Consider the following 13,008-nt stretch of genomic DNA (forward strand, 5'->3'; position numbering starts at 1 on the left):
AGCTAGTGGTGTAGTACCAACTGGCAGTGAGGTTGGAGACTTTAGCCAGCTTTTTCAGAAGAGATCATAAAATAGATAAAGTAGACCTAGTGCCATCAGCCTGCTAACCTGAAGACTGGAAGCACAGGAATATTTCTAACCCGGCTCTGTCCAAAGGTAACAAAATCTACAACACAGAATAATACAGTCCTGAATGAACACATTCTGTTAACAGATGGCTGATGTAACTCAAGACAGCGAGTATACATGCTTCTCAAAATGCCAGCCTTTTCCTTAAAATGTCCTTCTCTTCACAGCTGTAGTCATGCATTTCTTTCTTTCTTTTATTTCAGACCAGTGTATTGATCAGATTATTCCTGTACAACAAACCAGTAAGAATGTCTGGGAGGTCTGGGCTTTTACTACGCCTTTCAATAATCCTTTACATCTTCCCTTTGAGCGATTTTCAGTTCAGTTTCAGCTTCTAGACAGATGGCCTCACATTATGTGAAGCCCTCCTTGATTTGATACAGAATCCATAGTTGAATCAATGACTGCAAGCTGTCCCAGTCCCTGAGACAGCAAAACAACCCCAAACCACGACACTTCCAACACCAGGCTTCATTGTTGCTATGAGGTTCTTTGCTTGAAAACATGTCTTTGGTGGGCACCAAACATGTTACTGTGGGCCAGCAACTCTATCCATGATCTGTTTGTCCCAAGCACAATATTCCGGAAGTCTTTGCCTGTACATTCATTGGCAAATTGTACCTTTGTATGAATGTTTTTGTAGAGTCAAAGTTGTTTTCTGGCATTCCTCCCATGCAGCTCAGATTTATGCAATCTCTTTCTGGTTGCGTACACAAGCACTTTGAAACCAACATTTGCAATGGCTGCCTGTCGATTAAATTTTGGAGTTGTTGGACACTTCTTTTTGCATCAAACACTCTGTTGTTGGGCAGAATTCACTGGGGCAGCCAGTCTGTTTAAATCTGCACCATTTCTACATGATTTTACTCACCGTGGAATGACATATTTCCAAAAATTTGGAGATCTTTTCAAATCCCTTGCCAGACACACAGAGCCACAACCTTTTTTTCTGAAGGCATTAAAGAGCTCTTGAGATCTTGGCATGATGATCCTACAGACATTAAAAGAGAAGAGAAAAGCAAGTTCTACATGTCAGAGGTTTAAATAGGAAAAGTTCCACCTGTCAGTGCCTAGGGAGATTCCAAAGTATGGAACCTAATCTAGAACTCCTGATTTTACTCACTGGAAAAAATGCCCCTCTCAAAACAAGTAAAAAAAAAAATACTTCAAGGAACTTTTACCTTGAAATAAGTGAAAAAAATCTGCCAATAGAACAAGTGAAAAATGGCTTGGTAAGATTTATTGAAATAAGATATGATATTTAGAATATTGAGATCTTAAAATTAGCTGGGAAAACTTATTTTAAGTTATATTTTACCAGGATTGTCAAGCTTAGGTGTCTTAAAATAAGCCAAACATGCTTTAAAAATAGCAGTTTTCACTCAAAAATAGATTTTTGCTTTCATGTAACCTCCTAATTTGACATGGTTTAAAATTATTTTGAGTTTTTTTTGTAAAATGCAACTCAAAATAAGATCATTTCAAGATTGTTTGACTTAACAAGATATTTAAGATGTATTGTCTTAAAACAAGTCCCTCCATCTCACTGAAATGTCACTTGTTAAGTGAATTTATCTTAAATCAAGTGGGATGAGACATTTTGACTAAAAATAAGACAAATACACTTGGTACGATTTTGAGTTTTTGCAGTGCTTCTGTGGATTTGAGGGACTGTTTAAAAGATGAACAAGAGTTTGCTTGCTAAAATATGTTGTAAAAATTCAACCATTTGGGTGGGATGAACTTATTTTTTGACACGACTCTTTGTGTCAGATGACATTCATTAATGTGACTGAAAATACACATGGTGGGATGAGTTCCCTTTATGTTTCAGCTCTCTGCTTTTGTACATCCCCAGATGATATTGAAGACAGACAGTCAGGCAAGCAGCCAAGATCACAGAGAGACAGACAGCCACAGGAACAAGCAGTCAGACAGTCGGGCAGACTGAGAGACATACAGGAGCTCAGAGGTTCAGAGGTCAAAACACTCACGGCAACCAGCTTAGTTCAGTCTGCAGGAGGTTTCTTTATGTTCAGGCCCTTCAAACAATACAGCATCTTCTTTTTATTTCTCAGTCTGCTGGTTTGATCTGCCCACACACCTCCCACAGTGAGGCATCCTGTTGTACATCCCTGCACAATGATTCAGTGTTCAAAGGTTTGGCAACTTTCCTATCAGCTGTAAACATTTGCATTCACTGAACAAACATAAAGAAACATGTCACACAGAAATATGTGATGCCGGATATTCTCCGTATATGCACGTGATAGCAGCCATGTCAATGCAGAGCCAGTATTGTATTGCAAAGAGTGCACATATGTGTCTGAGAAGGGGGAATGTGTATTAATGTAGGAGGAGGAGGAGGGGGCTTTAGTGTCAGCTGCTGCTGACACTGTAAAGCACAAATTTCCAGAGCCTCCAGACATATGGTAAGCATTGTATCCATGATGGCATTTTATCACTGATTAAATCCAGGATCAGCAAACTTAGGCAGAAATCTGGAAACCAGCTTCATAGATGTATACATTTTATAGACTTACAACATATTACTCTCAGGATGACAATGCCCTTGCATTAACTTAGCCCACTTTTTTAATCAGAAGGAAGTTTCATTCAGGGGAAAAGTTAGTCATTTGGCTCTGATGCGACCATATTGTCTCATTTATTCTCTTACTGTCTTTCAAAACAAATAAATCCTCCATGTGTGATACTGTCACTAATCTAACATGACACAGACCATCTGGAAGATGCATCCAACACCTTGCATTCCAGTGGGAAACAAACCCGAGTGTCACTGAGAGCTCAAGTCCTGTCCCACTTTTGGGTTAGCTTCTGTTCCTGCAGCTTTCATTTCTGACTATAATTTTTCACAGAGGTCTTCTCTTGTCACTCTTTCTGAAATGTTGAAACACTAAACTGAGGTTTTGTTTCCAGATCGCAGGCTGAATAGTTTTGTGTTTCCTGTTCTGGGTAAGTAAACATATGCATTTTTAGCTGTCAGTCTTTCTGTTACTATAAGAATACATACATGTTGCTGAATTTAATGCTGACATTTCTTTTGCCTAAATGCTCACTTTTAATCCCATTGATCTTAAAAAACCTTGAAGATCTGCATGTTTTTGGCTATGTAGAAATTAAAGAACCCATATGTAAATAGACAGTTGAGTACTGTTGTTGTACAGACTATAGGTAGAAAGAAAAGTGAGGTGGAATTTCATCTCGCCTGTGATCACCTCTGACTTAGTGCTAGAAAGATCACGCTGTAAACCTTCACACATTTATTTCTTCTGCCGCACAGCAAAAATCTCATCTGGTTTTCTTTTGGGAGGATGAAATGCTCCAGAATATGAAACAAGCACTCCTGATCCTTTGGCTCCCACACTCCTAAGCACTTCTATGAATGATTGTTAGGAGATGAGAAATGTTGGCACGTTGCCTATCAGTACAGCTGCGGAATACGGGAGAGATGGGAGCGAGACAAGGGGATTAAACAGGGTCACAGGTTAAATTTTAGGCTGTAAACCATTACAAACTACTGATTACCTGCTGCAGGGTGTAGTCTCTGGATCACGTTTGGGTTGCAAAATCCAAAATAGCATTCCAGCTATCCTTTGAAAACATAACAAATATGTTACAGCAGGAATAACTGCATAACCTCCCTGCAAGAAATAAAAGATTTTCCTTTTTTTAAAATCCCACGCTGACACTGTTCCTCTGACATTCATCTGCTGCAAGTTGAGAAATGGATACAAACCCCATCTCTCAGCACAGGTGTCAAATGTGATTGGCTACAGGCTGAAACCTACTTTCCACCACCCCCCTACAACACCCACTCCTCAAAACACTCACACCCGCAGCCCTGTGCTCAGTGCTCCCTCGGCCTGCTCCCTGGAGGAACGTATTCGGACTCAGTGCGACTTTCATAGAAGTCTGCCGTTGCCAAGACGAGACGCAACCTATTTAAGACAATCACATGATTTCATTGGGAGTCAAAATGGTCCGCGGGGGTCACTGGGTAAAGAGAGAGAGAGAGGCAGAGTGAGAGAGAGAGAGGGAGAGGGGGAACTTGGATTCTAGTCGGGCTGTCTGAGTGGGGAAAAAAAGGAAAATGACTTGCCGGGAGAGAGGACTTAAGTTGAAGCAATTTAACGCCTCTGGATACTGGAGATGAATGGAGACCAAAGTGGTTTACCTGAAGAAGGCTGCATGTGAAACTTGTTGATGCTTCATTCATCACGAGCAGAAACGCTGCTGTTGGCTGGTTTATTTATTTATACGGCGGCTGTGTCATTTAGACTCTGTGATCCACGGACATGGCTTTCCTGCGCCTTTCTCCTGCAGAGTGGAAGAACTGGACGCGGTGGTTGCTCTTTTTGCACCTCTTTTGTTTTTTCACGATGACCAAAGTAAGTCTGTTGCATTGTCTCCGATGCGCTTTTACGCACATATTTTTACGCGCACGCATGCAGAGCTCATGCAGTTGTCAACACTTCAGGTGGCAAAGTGAGATCATTTTCCGTGATTTTGCAGGATGCGCAAACCAAATCACATGTGCACTTCCTTCCCTACAGAGCGTACTTTTGAATGATGGTGCTGACAGTCTGGGATATCACCCACGAGCATCGGATCTGCTCCGATCTCTCAACTTGCCTCAATACACGGGTATGTTGAGTGTTGCACAAAAATGTCATCAGAGGGGGTTGAATTGTTTTGTGTGTGTGTGTGTGTGTGTGTGTGTGTGTGTGTGTGTGTGTGTGTGTGTGTGTGTGTGTGTGTGTGTGTGTGTGTGTGTGTGTGTGTGTGGTGGAGTGCAGGCATGGTTTCCAGGGTTATTCTGTGCTTTTCGACACAAGAAGCTGAAACGTGTAGCTACGGTCTGCATCCTTCAGACTACCAGCAGCATCAAACAGCGCTCACCTGCGCGGTGTGTTTCCTCTCTTCACCGCTAGGGGGCGACCTGCACCCTGACACAGTCACCACTGTGCTGTAGCTGTGGAGCCCAAGCAAAAATTAGAACACTTTAATTTTGCAAAACTCATTGTCCTTGTTTGAGGCACCCATATTAAATTATCGATTTGTAAAGCCTTTCAACAAGATGCAAAGAATATTTGATTATTCATCCAACTGCTTAAGAGTACAATGAAAATGCCACCAAAAACATAAGTGCACTGAGTGACAAACTTCTTGAATGAGGATGCAATGATCCAATTATTATTGCAAGCATTTAAATGCAAGGCCTGCATCTGTTCTTTGTTTTGTGGAACTAACAACCCCATGGGGTGTGCTGAGTCAGAAACTTCTTTGGCTGTGCATTGTAGTCCAGATCTCTTTTTTCCCCTTGTAGTTGTTGTTGTTGTTACCATGAAAAGCATCCATAAATGACACAAAAAAAAAGTCTTTTCCCTGGGAACATGTGGTGATGATGTGAAACAGAAGTGAAGGGGAAACCCTGTCATCTCACAGCCAGGCCTTCAACAATGACTGTCCAGTTTTAATTTGTCCAACATTCATATAGTTGAATTAGAACTGGTGAGGGCGGAATTCTTATGTGCAATCTTTTGTTAATTTTAAGCTGAGGTACCACTGCCTAAAGCCCCTATCAGTACTAATGGCACTCAGGAGCCACTAAACCAACAAACTAACAACTGCAGGATCTTGTCTCAGTCCAGCAGACAAGATGTGTGTGAGTGTGCTCTGTTCCCGCAGACTCTTTGTTTATTCACTGTCAGACATGGGTCATTGCAGCTGTTTTTTGACTTAGGGTGGGACAGTTAACTAGATGTAAGTGTGTGTGTGGGGGTTGGGGGAAGGTGGACAAAGTGGCAAGGATAGAGAGGACCATTTTCTGCTCTGGTGTCTGCACAGAAAATGCTTGAGACTTGAGGTATGTGTTTGCTCTTTGCAGTGCTGCAGCTTTCAAATAGATCACACCAGTAGCTTCCCACTGTCGCCACCCATTACTGTGACTGCGTGATAAAAAGCAATCATAGTAAAGCAAGCTGCATTAAATAAGTGCATCTGGTAATGAGCATGTTGTGTTGTGTGTGGGGGCTGGAAGTCAGCCCTAAGATGCACCAAATAACCAGGCTGAAACCTCAGGCATTCACACTGCCAGTGATGACACACTGTCTGCCACCCTGCATGTTTTTCCCACTGCCACAACATGTCTGTCTCTGTGCTATATTTACTCATTATTAAGGCTTGCCAAAGCAGGTCATACTGTACAGTAACTGACACTGTCTTGTTGACTGTACGTCCAAGGTTACTGTTATTTCTGTGCACTTTAACCTGAAAAAGTGACAGTGTATAACTTTCCCCATGATAGATTTAGCATATATGTCGTGGTCATTACAGCAGTTTAGCAGTTCAACAGTACTGCTGCTTTGTTTGTTTGCTTCCTGGTTACTCATAGACCCAAATGTATCAAGAGTTAATGGTTTAAAGGTGCGTGATGGCTCACAATAGCAGGCATCCTATCGTTCTAAAATCCCACCACAGTACCAGTTATTGCAAAACACAGAGGAAATAATGCACATTTTGACACATTTTATACATGCTGTGGCCATGCAAAAAGCCTGATCTCTAAAATACTGCAATTTATCAAACATTTTAAAGACTTGATATGCTTCATTCGTCACACATGATGGTCTCCTTTACTAGGTCAGGCCATTCTTACTCAGGATGAACATGAGTGGTGTTTTCTGTCACGATGTCCCTGGAAAAGCAATTTTGGTACAACTCTAGGAGTCAGCAAGGAGTCAGCTACTTTGGATTTGACCTTTTGAGGAAGAACCCATTAGTTTCTGCAGCCACAGACATTTAACTGGACTTAAAGGCCAGGCCTGTGACCTGCCCCCATCACCCCTTTATTACCTGCAGTTATCCAGGTCGAGCTGTAGTAAAAACTGTAGTAAAACACCAGGTCAAACATGATCCACTCTCCACTGAAAAGCCTGGCGTGGATTTGTCTAGAACCCTTCCTTTTCTTGTAACTCTTGCTTGACCCTGCAAGCAAAAGTATATGAGGCAGGTCAAGGAGGACTTACAAAGGACAGGAAAAGGTTGTAGTTTTACTCCGTGCATGATGCAACCAGGGAAGCAGCTGACATGAGGTGTAACATATTGCAGTAGATGATGCTGACACATCAGATTCCTACAGAGTGACCTCAAAGACAATGTGTTCTGTTGTTGTGAAGTTGCATCTGCAAAATGTAATCTCCCACATTTAGTATTACAGCTTTCTCTTAACCAGCTCTCATTTCTGTAGTTTGAGCCCATGAGATCTATTTATGGTTAACGCTTCATATCAGTATAATAGATTTCTGCGTGTGTTCTGATTGCATTTCAACGCCGTGTTTCACTTTTTTTAAAATTTTGCAAACACACAATAATAATTTTTTTCCCATTTTGTTCCATTCTTGTTGTCTTTTATGTCTTACCAGAATATGAGATTGTGTCTCCATATGAGGTCAACCACCAAGGTCTCTACATCTCTCATGAAGTTGCCCACCATCAGCGCAGAAGGCGACGCAGATCTCTGACTCCAGATGCAGGATCATCAATCAATGGCAGTGAAACCGTCCACTTCCGGCTCAGTGGCTTGGGGCAGGACTTCCACATGGAGCTGAGGGAGGCCTCGGAGAGCCTGATTGCACCTGGCTTCACCATCCAGGTCCTGGGAAAGAACGGCACCAAGAGCCTGAGGGCCTACTACCAGAACGACCTCTGCTTTTACCAGGGGTCGCTGAGGTCAGGGGTCAACTCCTCGGTGGCACTGTCCACATGCATGGGGATGGTGAGTCTGAACATGCACAGAGTCAGGTTGCAGGAGGGTTTGGATGAGAAGGATTGAGCAGATAAGCCAAATCTGGGTTGGTGTGTGTGTTTGTAATAGCCAAAAAAGACTCCAGGCTCAGTTTATTTGAAAGTTTGTCTCCTGGACGCTTTTATTTCGGTTTTAGATTTGGCTGTATTTGGATTGATCTGTAATTGTACTCACTGATTTTGAAGACATAGCGAGTCTGAGAGCCAAAGAAAGTTGGCTGATCCTGGAAACCCTGATAATATAAACAAAGAGTGTCAGAGTCCAGGGAGAGTGAGAGAGATAGGGCTGTGACCCTTTCTGGATTTCAACTTAACATTTATAAAACAAAAACAAATTAACACTCACACTGACAAAATGACTGAAAGCTTTAAAACACAGCACACTATAATTTTGGGTTACAAGCTCTTACAGCCCAGATGCCAATCAGACGCTGAGCGAAAGGAAAAATTGAGAAGAAAAAGAAGAATGGAAGGAGAAAAAAATGCAGATTAAAGCCGGCCAGTAAATCTAGATAAAACTACAATTCTTTCATTGTGAGAAACTGTCCTTCTCTTTGACACATCAGAACTGTAATCAGTTACTTCTTTCAGTCTGCTACACTGAGGCTGCCTTTCACACAGCACTTGAATCAATGCATTGTCTGTCTACTGTGGGCAGAAAATTGACTTATATTTGACTTGAGTTGACTTAAAAACCCACTGACAAAGTTGGCCAGTCATGCACCGGAGTTTCTTCCTCCAGCCTGCCGTGCATCAGTAGTTCTAACTCATTCCATGCATGTTGCTCTTTTGTCCGAGTCAGCTAATGAATAACTAATGAATGGAAAAGTCGGGCCTGTGAACATCGCATCATGTTTGCTCTATAAGCCAGGAAAATCCAAATGGAAGCCAAATATGCCAAAATAATGTTTTGGTGGTACTTCATCTTTTCGTTTAGCACCAAAAATACTGTTTGCACAACTTTCACGGCTGACACAAGAAGTTCAGCACGCAGATATAAAAATGTGCTTAATATTCCATGACACTGACTGGCATTTTTTGCTCGAGTTCAACCAGCGAGTAATAACGTCTGCAAATTAGCTACTGGAACAGCAAAAAAGTGAAATGACTGAATGCAAATTGCAAAAATACTGCTAAATTAATTCAAGTGAATTGTCTCATTAGGAAGGGCCAGGCGCTAGCATGCGAATGGATGGTAACTGTGCAGCAAGCTGCTTTGGCACTAGATGTGATGTTAATATTAGCCTAATATATACAACACACTAAAAGCCGCACAGTTAGTAAGCTGATATCTACATCCAAAACTGAGCAGATTTATTGGTGTTGACATGATCAGCAGTGCAGGTTGTGTTTGTGTTAGATCAGACTCAAGCGTCTGGGCCAAAGACTTGCTCTGAGTTTGTTCTGGAAGTGTTCGAGGGAAGTTTTGTTTTTCTTTCTACTTCTTCTTGTGTGATACATCCATCTTGTCCTGGATAAAAGTCATCATTACTTTTACCCTTCATATTTTTTTATTACTTAAGCTAATATTGCTGAGTGGGCAATTTCTAATTATGTCCCCCAGACTTTATTGTTGTCTGTGAAAAATGCTGGCTGACTTTCAGCAGCTCTTGCCTTGGTGGTCTTTCTCTGCTGCATGAACATAAAGGAAACATGACTGTAAGAATGACATTAAGTAAGCTGGAGTGAGGCAGCTCCACCATAAGACCCCAAGTGTTATACTGGCCCTCTTAGTAGTCTGGATTGGAGAACAAAGGGTTTTATGAATGCACATGTAATCCTCTCAGCCTTAAACTCACATACACATACACCCATTTAGAACCACTGGAGTTGGAATGAAACAATTTGCTAGTAAGCAGAGAAAAAAGTGCAGTGTTCCTTATTTGTTCTTAAATAATATACTAGGTTCATTTAGACCAATAGTCATATATCTGAATAAAAAACATTCTTTCAGATTTCCTGTCTTTTCATAGTTTTAACAAAACAACCACTTTAAAAACTAGCATGACCGCATTTCATTTTAGCTTTTTAGTGTGTTTAATTCTAATAAATTCCAGGCCCATTTTTGCGGGTTTCCTATTTATACTTTCAGAGGACCACTGCTGTGTCTGAGAATTGCCCTCTAAAACTACACACGGAGAATGGCACATCTCCGGGGATGCTTCTTCTCCTTCTTCTTCTGTCTTTGTGTGCTTGTGTGTGTGTGTGTGCCTGCATTTCAGACCAGATTCCAATAAAAGATTCAGCCAAAAGGTCCAGGGCTGCAGAGACTGTAAATGTGGTTCTCACGGCTAAGGCTGGCTAGGACGGTCTAGGTCAGTGCATCAATGGGAATTTGACTTTTTCTGATGTGAATTGGGGAACTGCAAAGCAAAGTCAGCAGACAAAGGTATTTAGACTCCTGGGGAAAGATAAAGATAGCTACCATTTTTCAGAAATCCACAATGACTTCATAGACAGCCAACAACTGGATAGAAGAGAGTTTTTTGCTTTTGTTTAAACATTTAGTTAAAATCTTATTTAAACTAACATAGGATAGTAATATTGCAAATCATTTATATACTGTGCCAACCTGGTTTTGTATTTGGAGAGGCTTTCTGGGATCATTGTCAGTAACTATGGGTCAGTGAATCAGTTTCCACAGTGACATTATGTGAACAGAAACGCAAATCCCCCTAGTACACATCATTAAACGTTTTAAATTAGAAAAAATTTAGGTTTTTGTTTGAAAATATGGCAAGTGGTGGTTAGGAGTAAATTTCTATGAAAATGTAAGTCACTGTGATGTCCTCTGAAGTGAAGGATGACTGTGGTGTTATACGACTGGTCAAAATTTGGTAACTAGGCCATCGGAAAGCTTACAGGAGACCTTGCACTTTGACCAGTTTCCTATTTGACTGGCAACAGGTAAATATTGACCAGAGAAACACAACACCTGGCCTCCAAACTGCAGCATGGTACAACTTAGATGAGAGCATTTCATCACCTTTGTTTGCTCTGTCATTGTTTTGAGAAATTGGCATTATCCATCTGCATTCAGAGTGATTTCCAGAGCCTGTATGATATGGTTTCTCATGACTGACAGACACAAAGAGAAGATAAAGTAAGATCAGAGAGAAAGAGAAAGATGTAGAGATAAAGTTTGTAAGGGTCATTGTTCCTTTGCTGGCATTTTGAAGTGCCAGAAAACCCCTTGTAGGAAGTGTGATGTTGTAAAGACTGCCTTTTCAACTCTCCTCTTCTGGCAGCCCATATAGTGGTTTGCCCTGCTTTGATGACAGTAGGGAGATCAACCATAAAAATCTCTTACTTACAAGCAAGGAATTGGGGGAATAAAAGTAGCAGGCCAGCCCCACTGACTGCACTGTTCACCTGCCAAGTGCTTTCATTCTCTGCATAGTCACACACATGTGCAAGGGGAGACCATAAAACAGTTCCTCTTCTGTGTCGACTTTATGCTGCAGCATAATACGCTTTAGTCTGGCTTTTATGGGGGTAAGGGCGGTGAGCAGAGTGCTGTGCAGACATTGTTTCAGTGTGGTACCATGAATAATTATATTTTCTCCCCCATATATGGCATCTTGTATGATTTTCAGCCATAGCATGGCGCAGGATATGGGCCAACTGATTTTAATGATCCCTTTAATTCTCAGTGCAATCGTCAGGTCAAAATTTCAGATTTTGCAGAGATTCTCATAATTCTCAGCTATTTGTTCATCCATCCATCCATCCATCCATCCATCTGTCTGTCCATCAGTCCTTCCATCCATCCATCCATCCATCCATCCATCCATCCATCCATCCATCCATCCATCAATCATCCATCTGTCTGTTCATCCATTTTTTGCTGGTTATCGGGGGTCAGGTCACAATGGCAACAGGCCAAGTGGGGCATTCCAGACGTCCCCCTCCTCAAGAAAGCTTTCCAGTTCCTCCTGGGGGATCCCAAGATGTTCTCAGGCCAAATATGTGACCCCTCCAGTGAGTTCTGGGTCTATCCCGAGGTCTTGTCCCAGTTTCATGTGTCTGGAGAAGTTCCAAAGGAAGGCACCCTGGAGGGATTCTAATCAGATGCCCAAAACACTTCAGCGGGCTCCCTTGAATGCAAAGGAGCAGCAGCAGTACTTCGACCTCTCTCCAAAAGACCGAGCCCCTCACTTTATCTTAAATGGATAAAACTCAGTTCAGCTGCTTGGATCCACTGGTAAATTGAGAGCTTTGCCGTCTGACACAGCTCCCTCTGCAAGTTGAAAAGTTTTGTACGGACTATAGATTAATGCTGACATTGCACCATCTGATGCTCCATTTTCACGCCACTTCTGAATAAGATCCTGAGATACCTAAATTCTTTACTTTGCGGTGCAACCTATTACCAACCCAGAGGTAGCAAACCATTGGTTTTATGGCAAATAGCCATGGTTTGGAGGTATTGACTCTCATCGTGTTATGTTCAGCTGCAAACCGTCCCAGTGCGCGATGAAAATCACAACCTGATGGATCCAACAGAACCACATCATCTGCAAAAAACAAATGCCGAGGTTCCTAAACTGCATACCCTCCTTTCACAAACAGAATTATCTGTTTGTGTGCAGTTAGGATGCTAAGATGGAGAACACATCACTCATTAACTTGAGTATGTTAGCATTGTGAAATTTAGCTCAAAATACCACTGATCCTATAAGGAAGGCCTCAAAAAGCTGCTAGCATGAAAGTAGATTCTTAGTTCTGCAAGTGGAGAGACTTGGAGGAGTCTATCTATAAACCACAAACCTACTTCAATGACATGTTTCACAAAGCATTTTTACGTACACATAAATATGATAGATTGTGCCCATGATAATAATGATTTGGTTTTATGAAGGTTTTTCCCAAAGGAATTAGTGTCAGACACATCTTGAACCTTTAATGTCTCATAAATTTGCCTCTGTAAATATTAGCAGACACTTGTCAAGCTCTCTAACTGTCTATTTTTGGTCCTGGATCTACCTCATTATCCTTGGGCTTCATATACATCTGTTGGTCTCATCCAATTTCACTCAAACTTGTGAAGAA

At 41.6% G+C, this 13,008-nt stretch overlaps 1 protein-coding gene across 1 annotated transcript in view; it reads left to right on the forward strand.

Moving 5' to 3' along the window:
* Positions 1–4,005: 4,005 nt before the first annotated feature.
* Positions 4,006–13,008, forward strand: part of LOC111573421 (A disintegrin and metalloproteinase with thrombospondin motifs 16) — a 53,817-nt gene continuing 44,814 nt past the window's right edge. The window contains exons 1-3 of the mRNA XM_023277567.3: positions 4,006–4,538; positions 4,704–4,794; positions 7,575–7,927. Coding sequence (XP_023133335.2) covers positions 4,446–4,538; positions 4,704–4,794; positions 7,575–7,927 — 537 coding nt within the window. The 5' untranslated portion in view covers positions 4,006–4,445. The remainder of the gene's footprint in view (positions 4,539–4,703; positions 4,795–7,574; positions 7,928–13,008) is intronic.

The sequence above is a fragment of the Amphiprion ocellaris genome, chromosome 9 (assembly GCF_022539595.1).
Source record: "Amphiprion ocellaris isolate individual 3 ecotype Okinawa chromosome 9, ASM2253959v1, whole genome shotgun sequence".
In the NCBI taxonomy this organism is placed as follows: Eukaryota; Metazoa; Chordata; class Actinopteri; family Pomacentridae; genus Amphiprion; species Amphiprion ocellaris.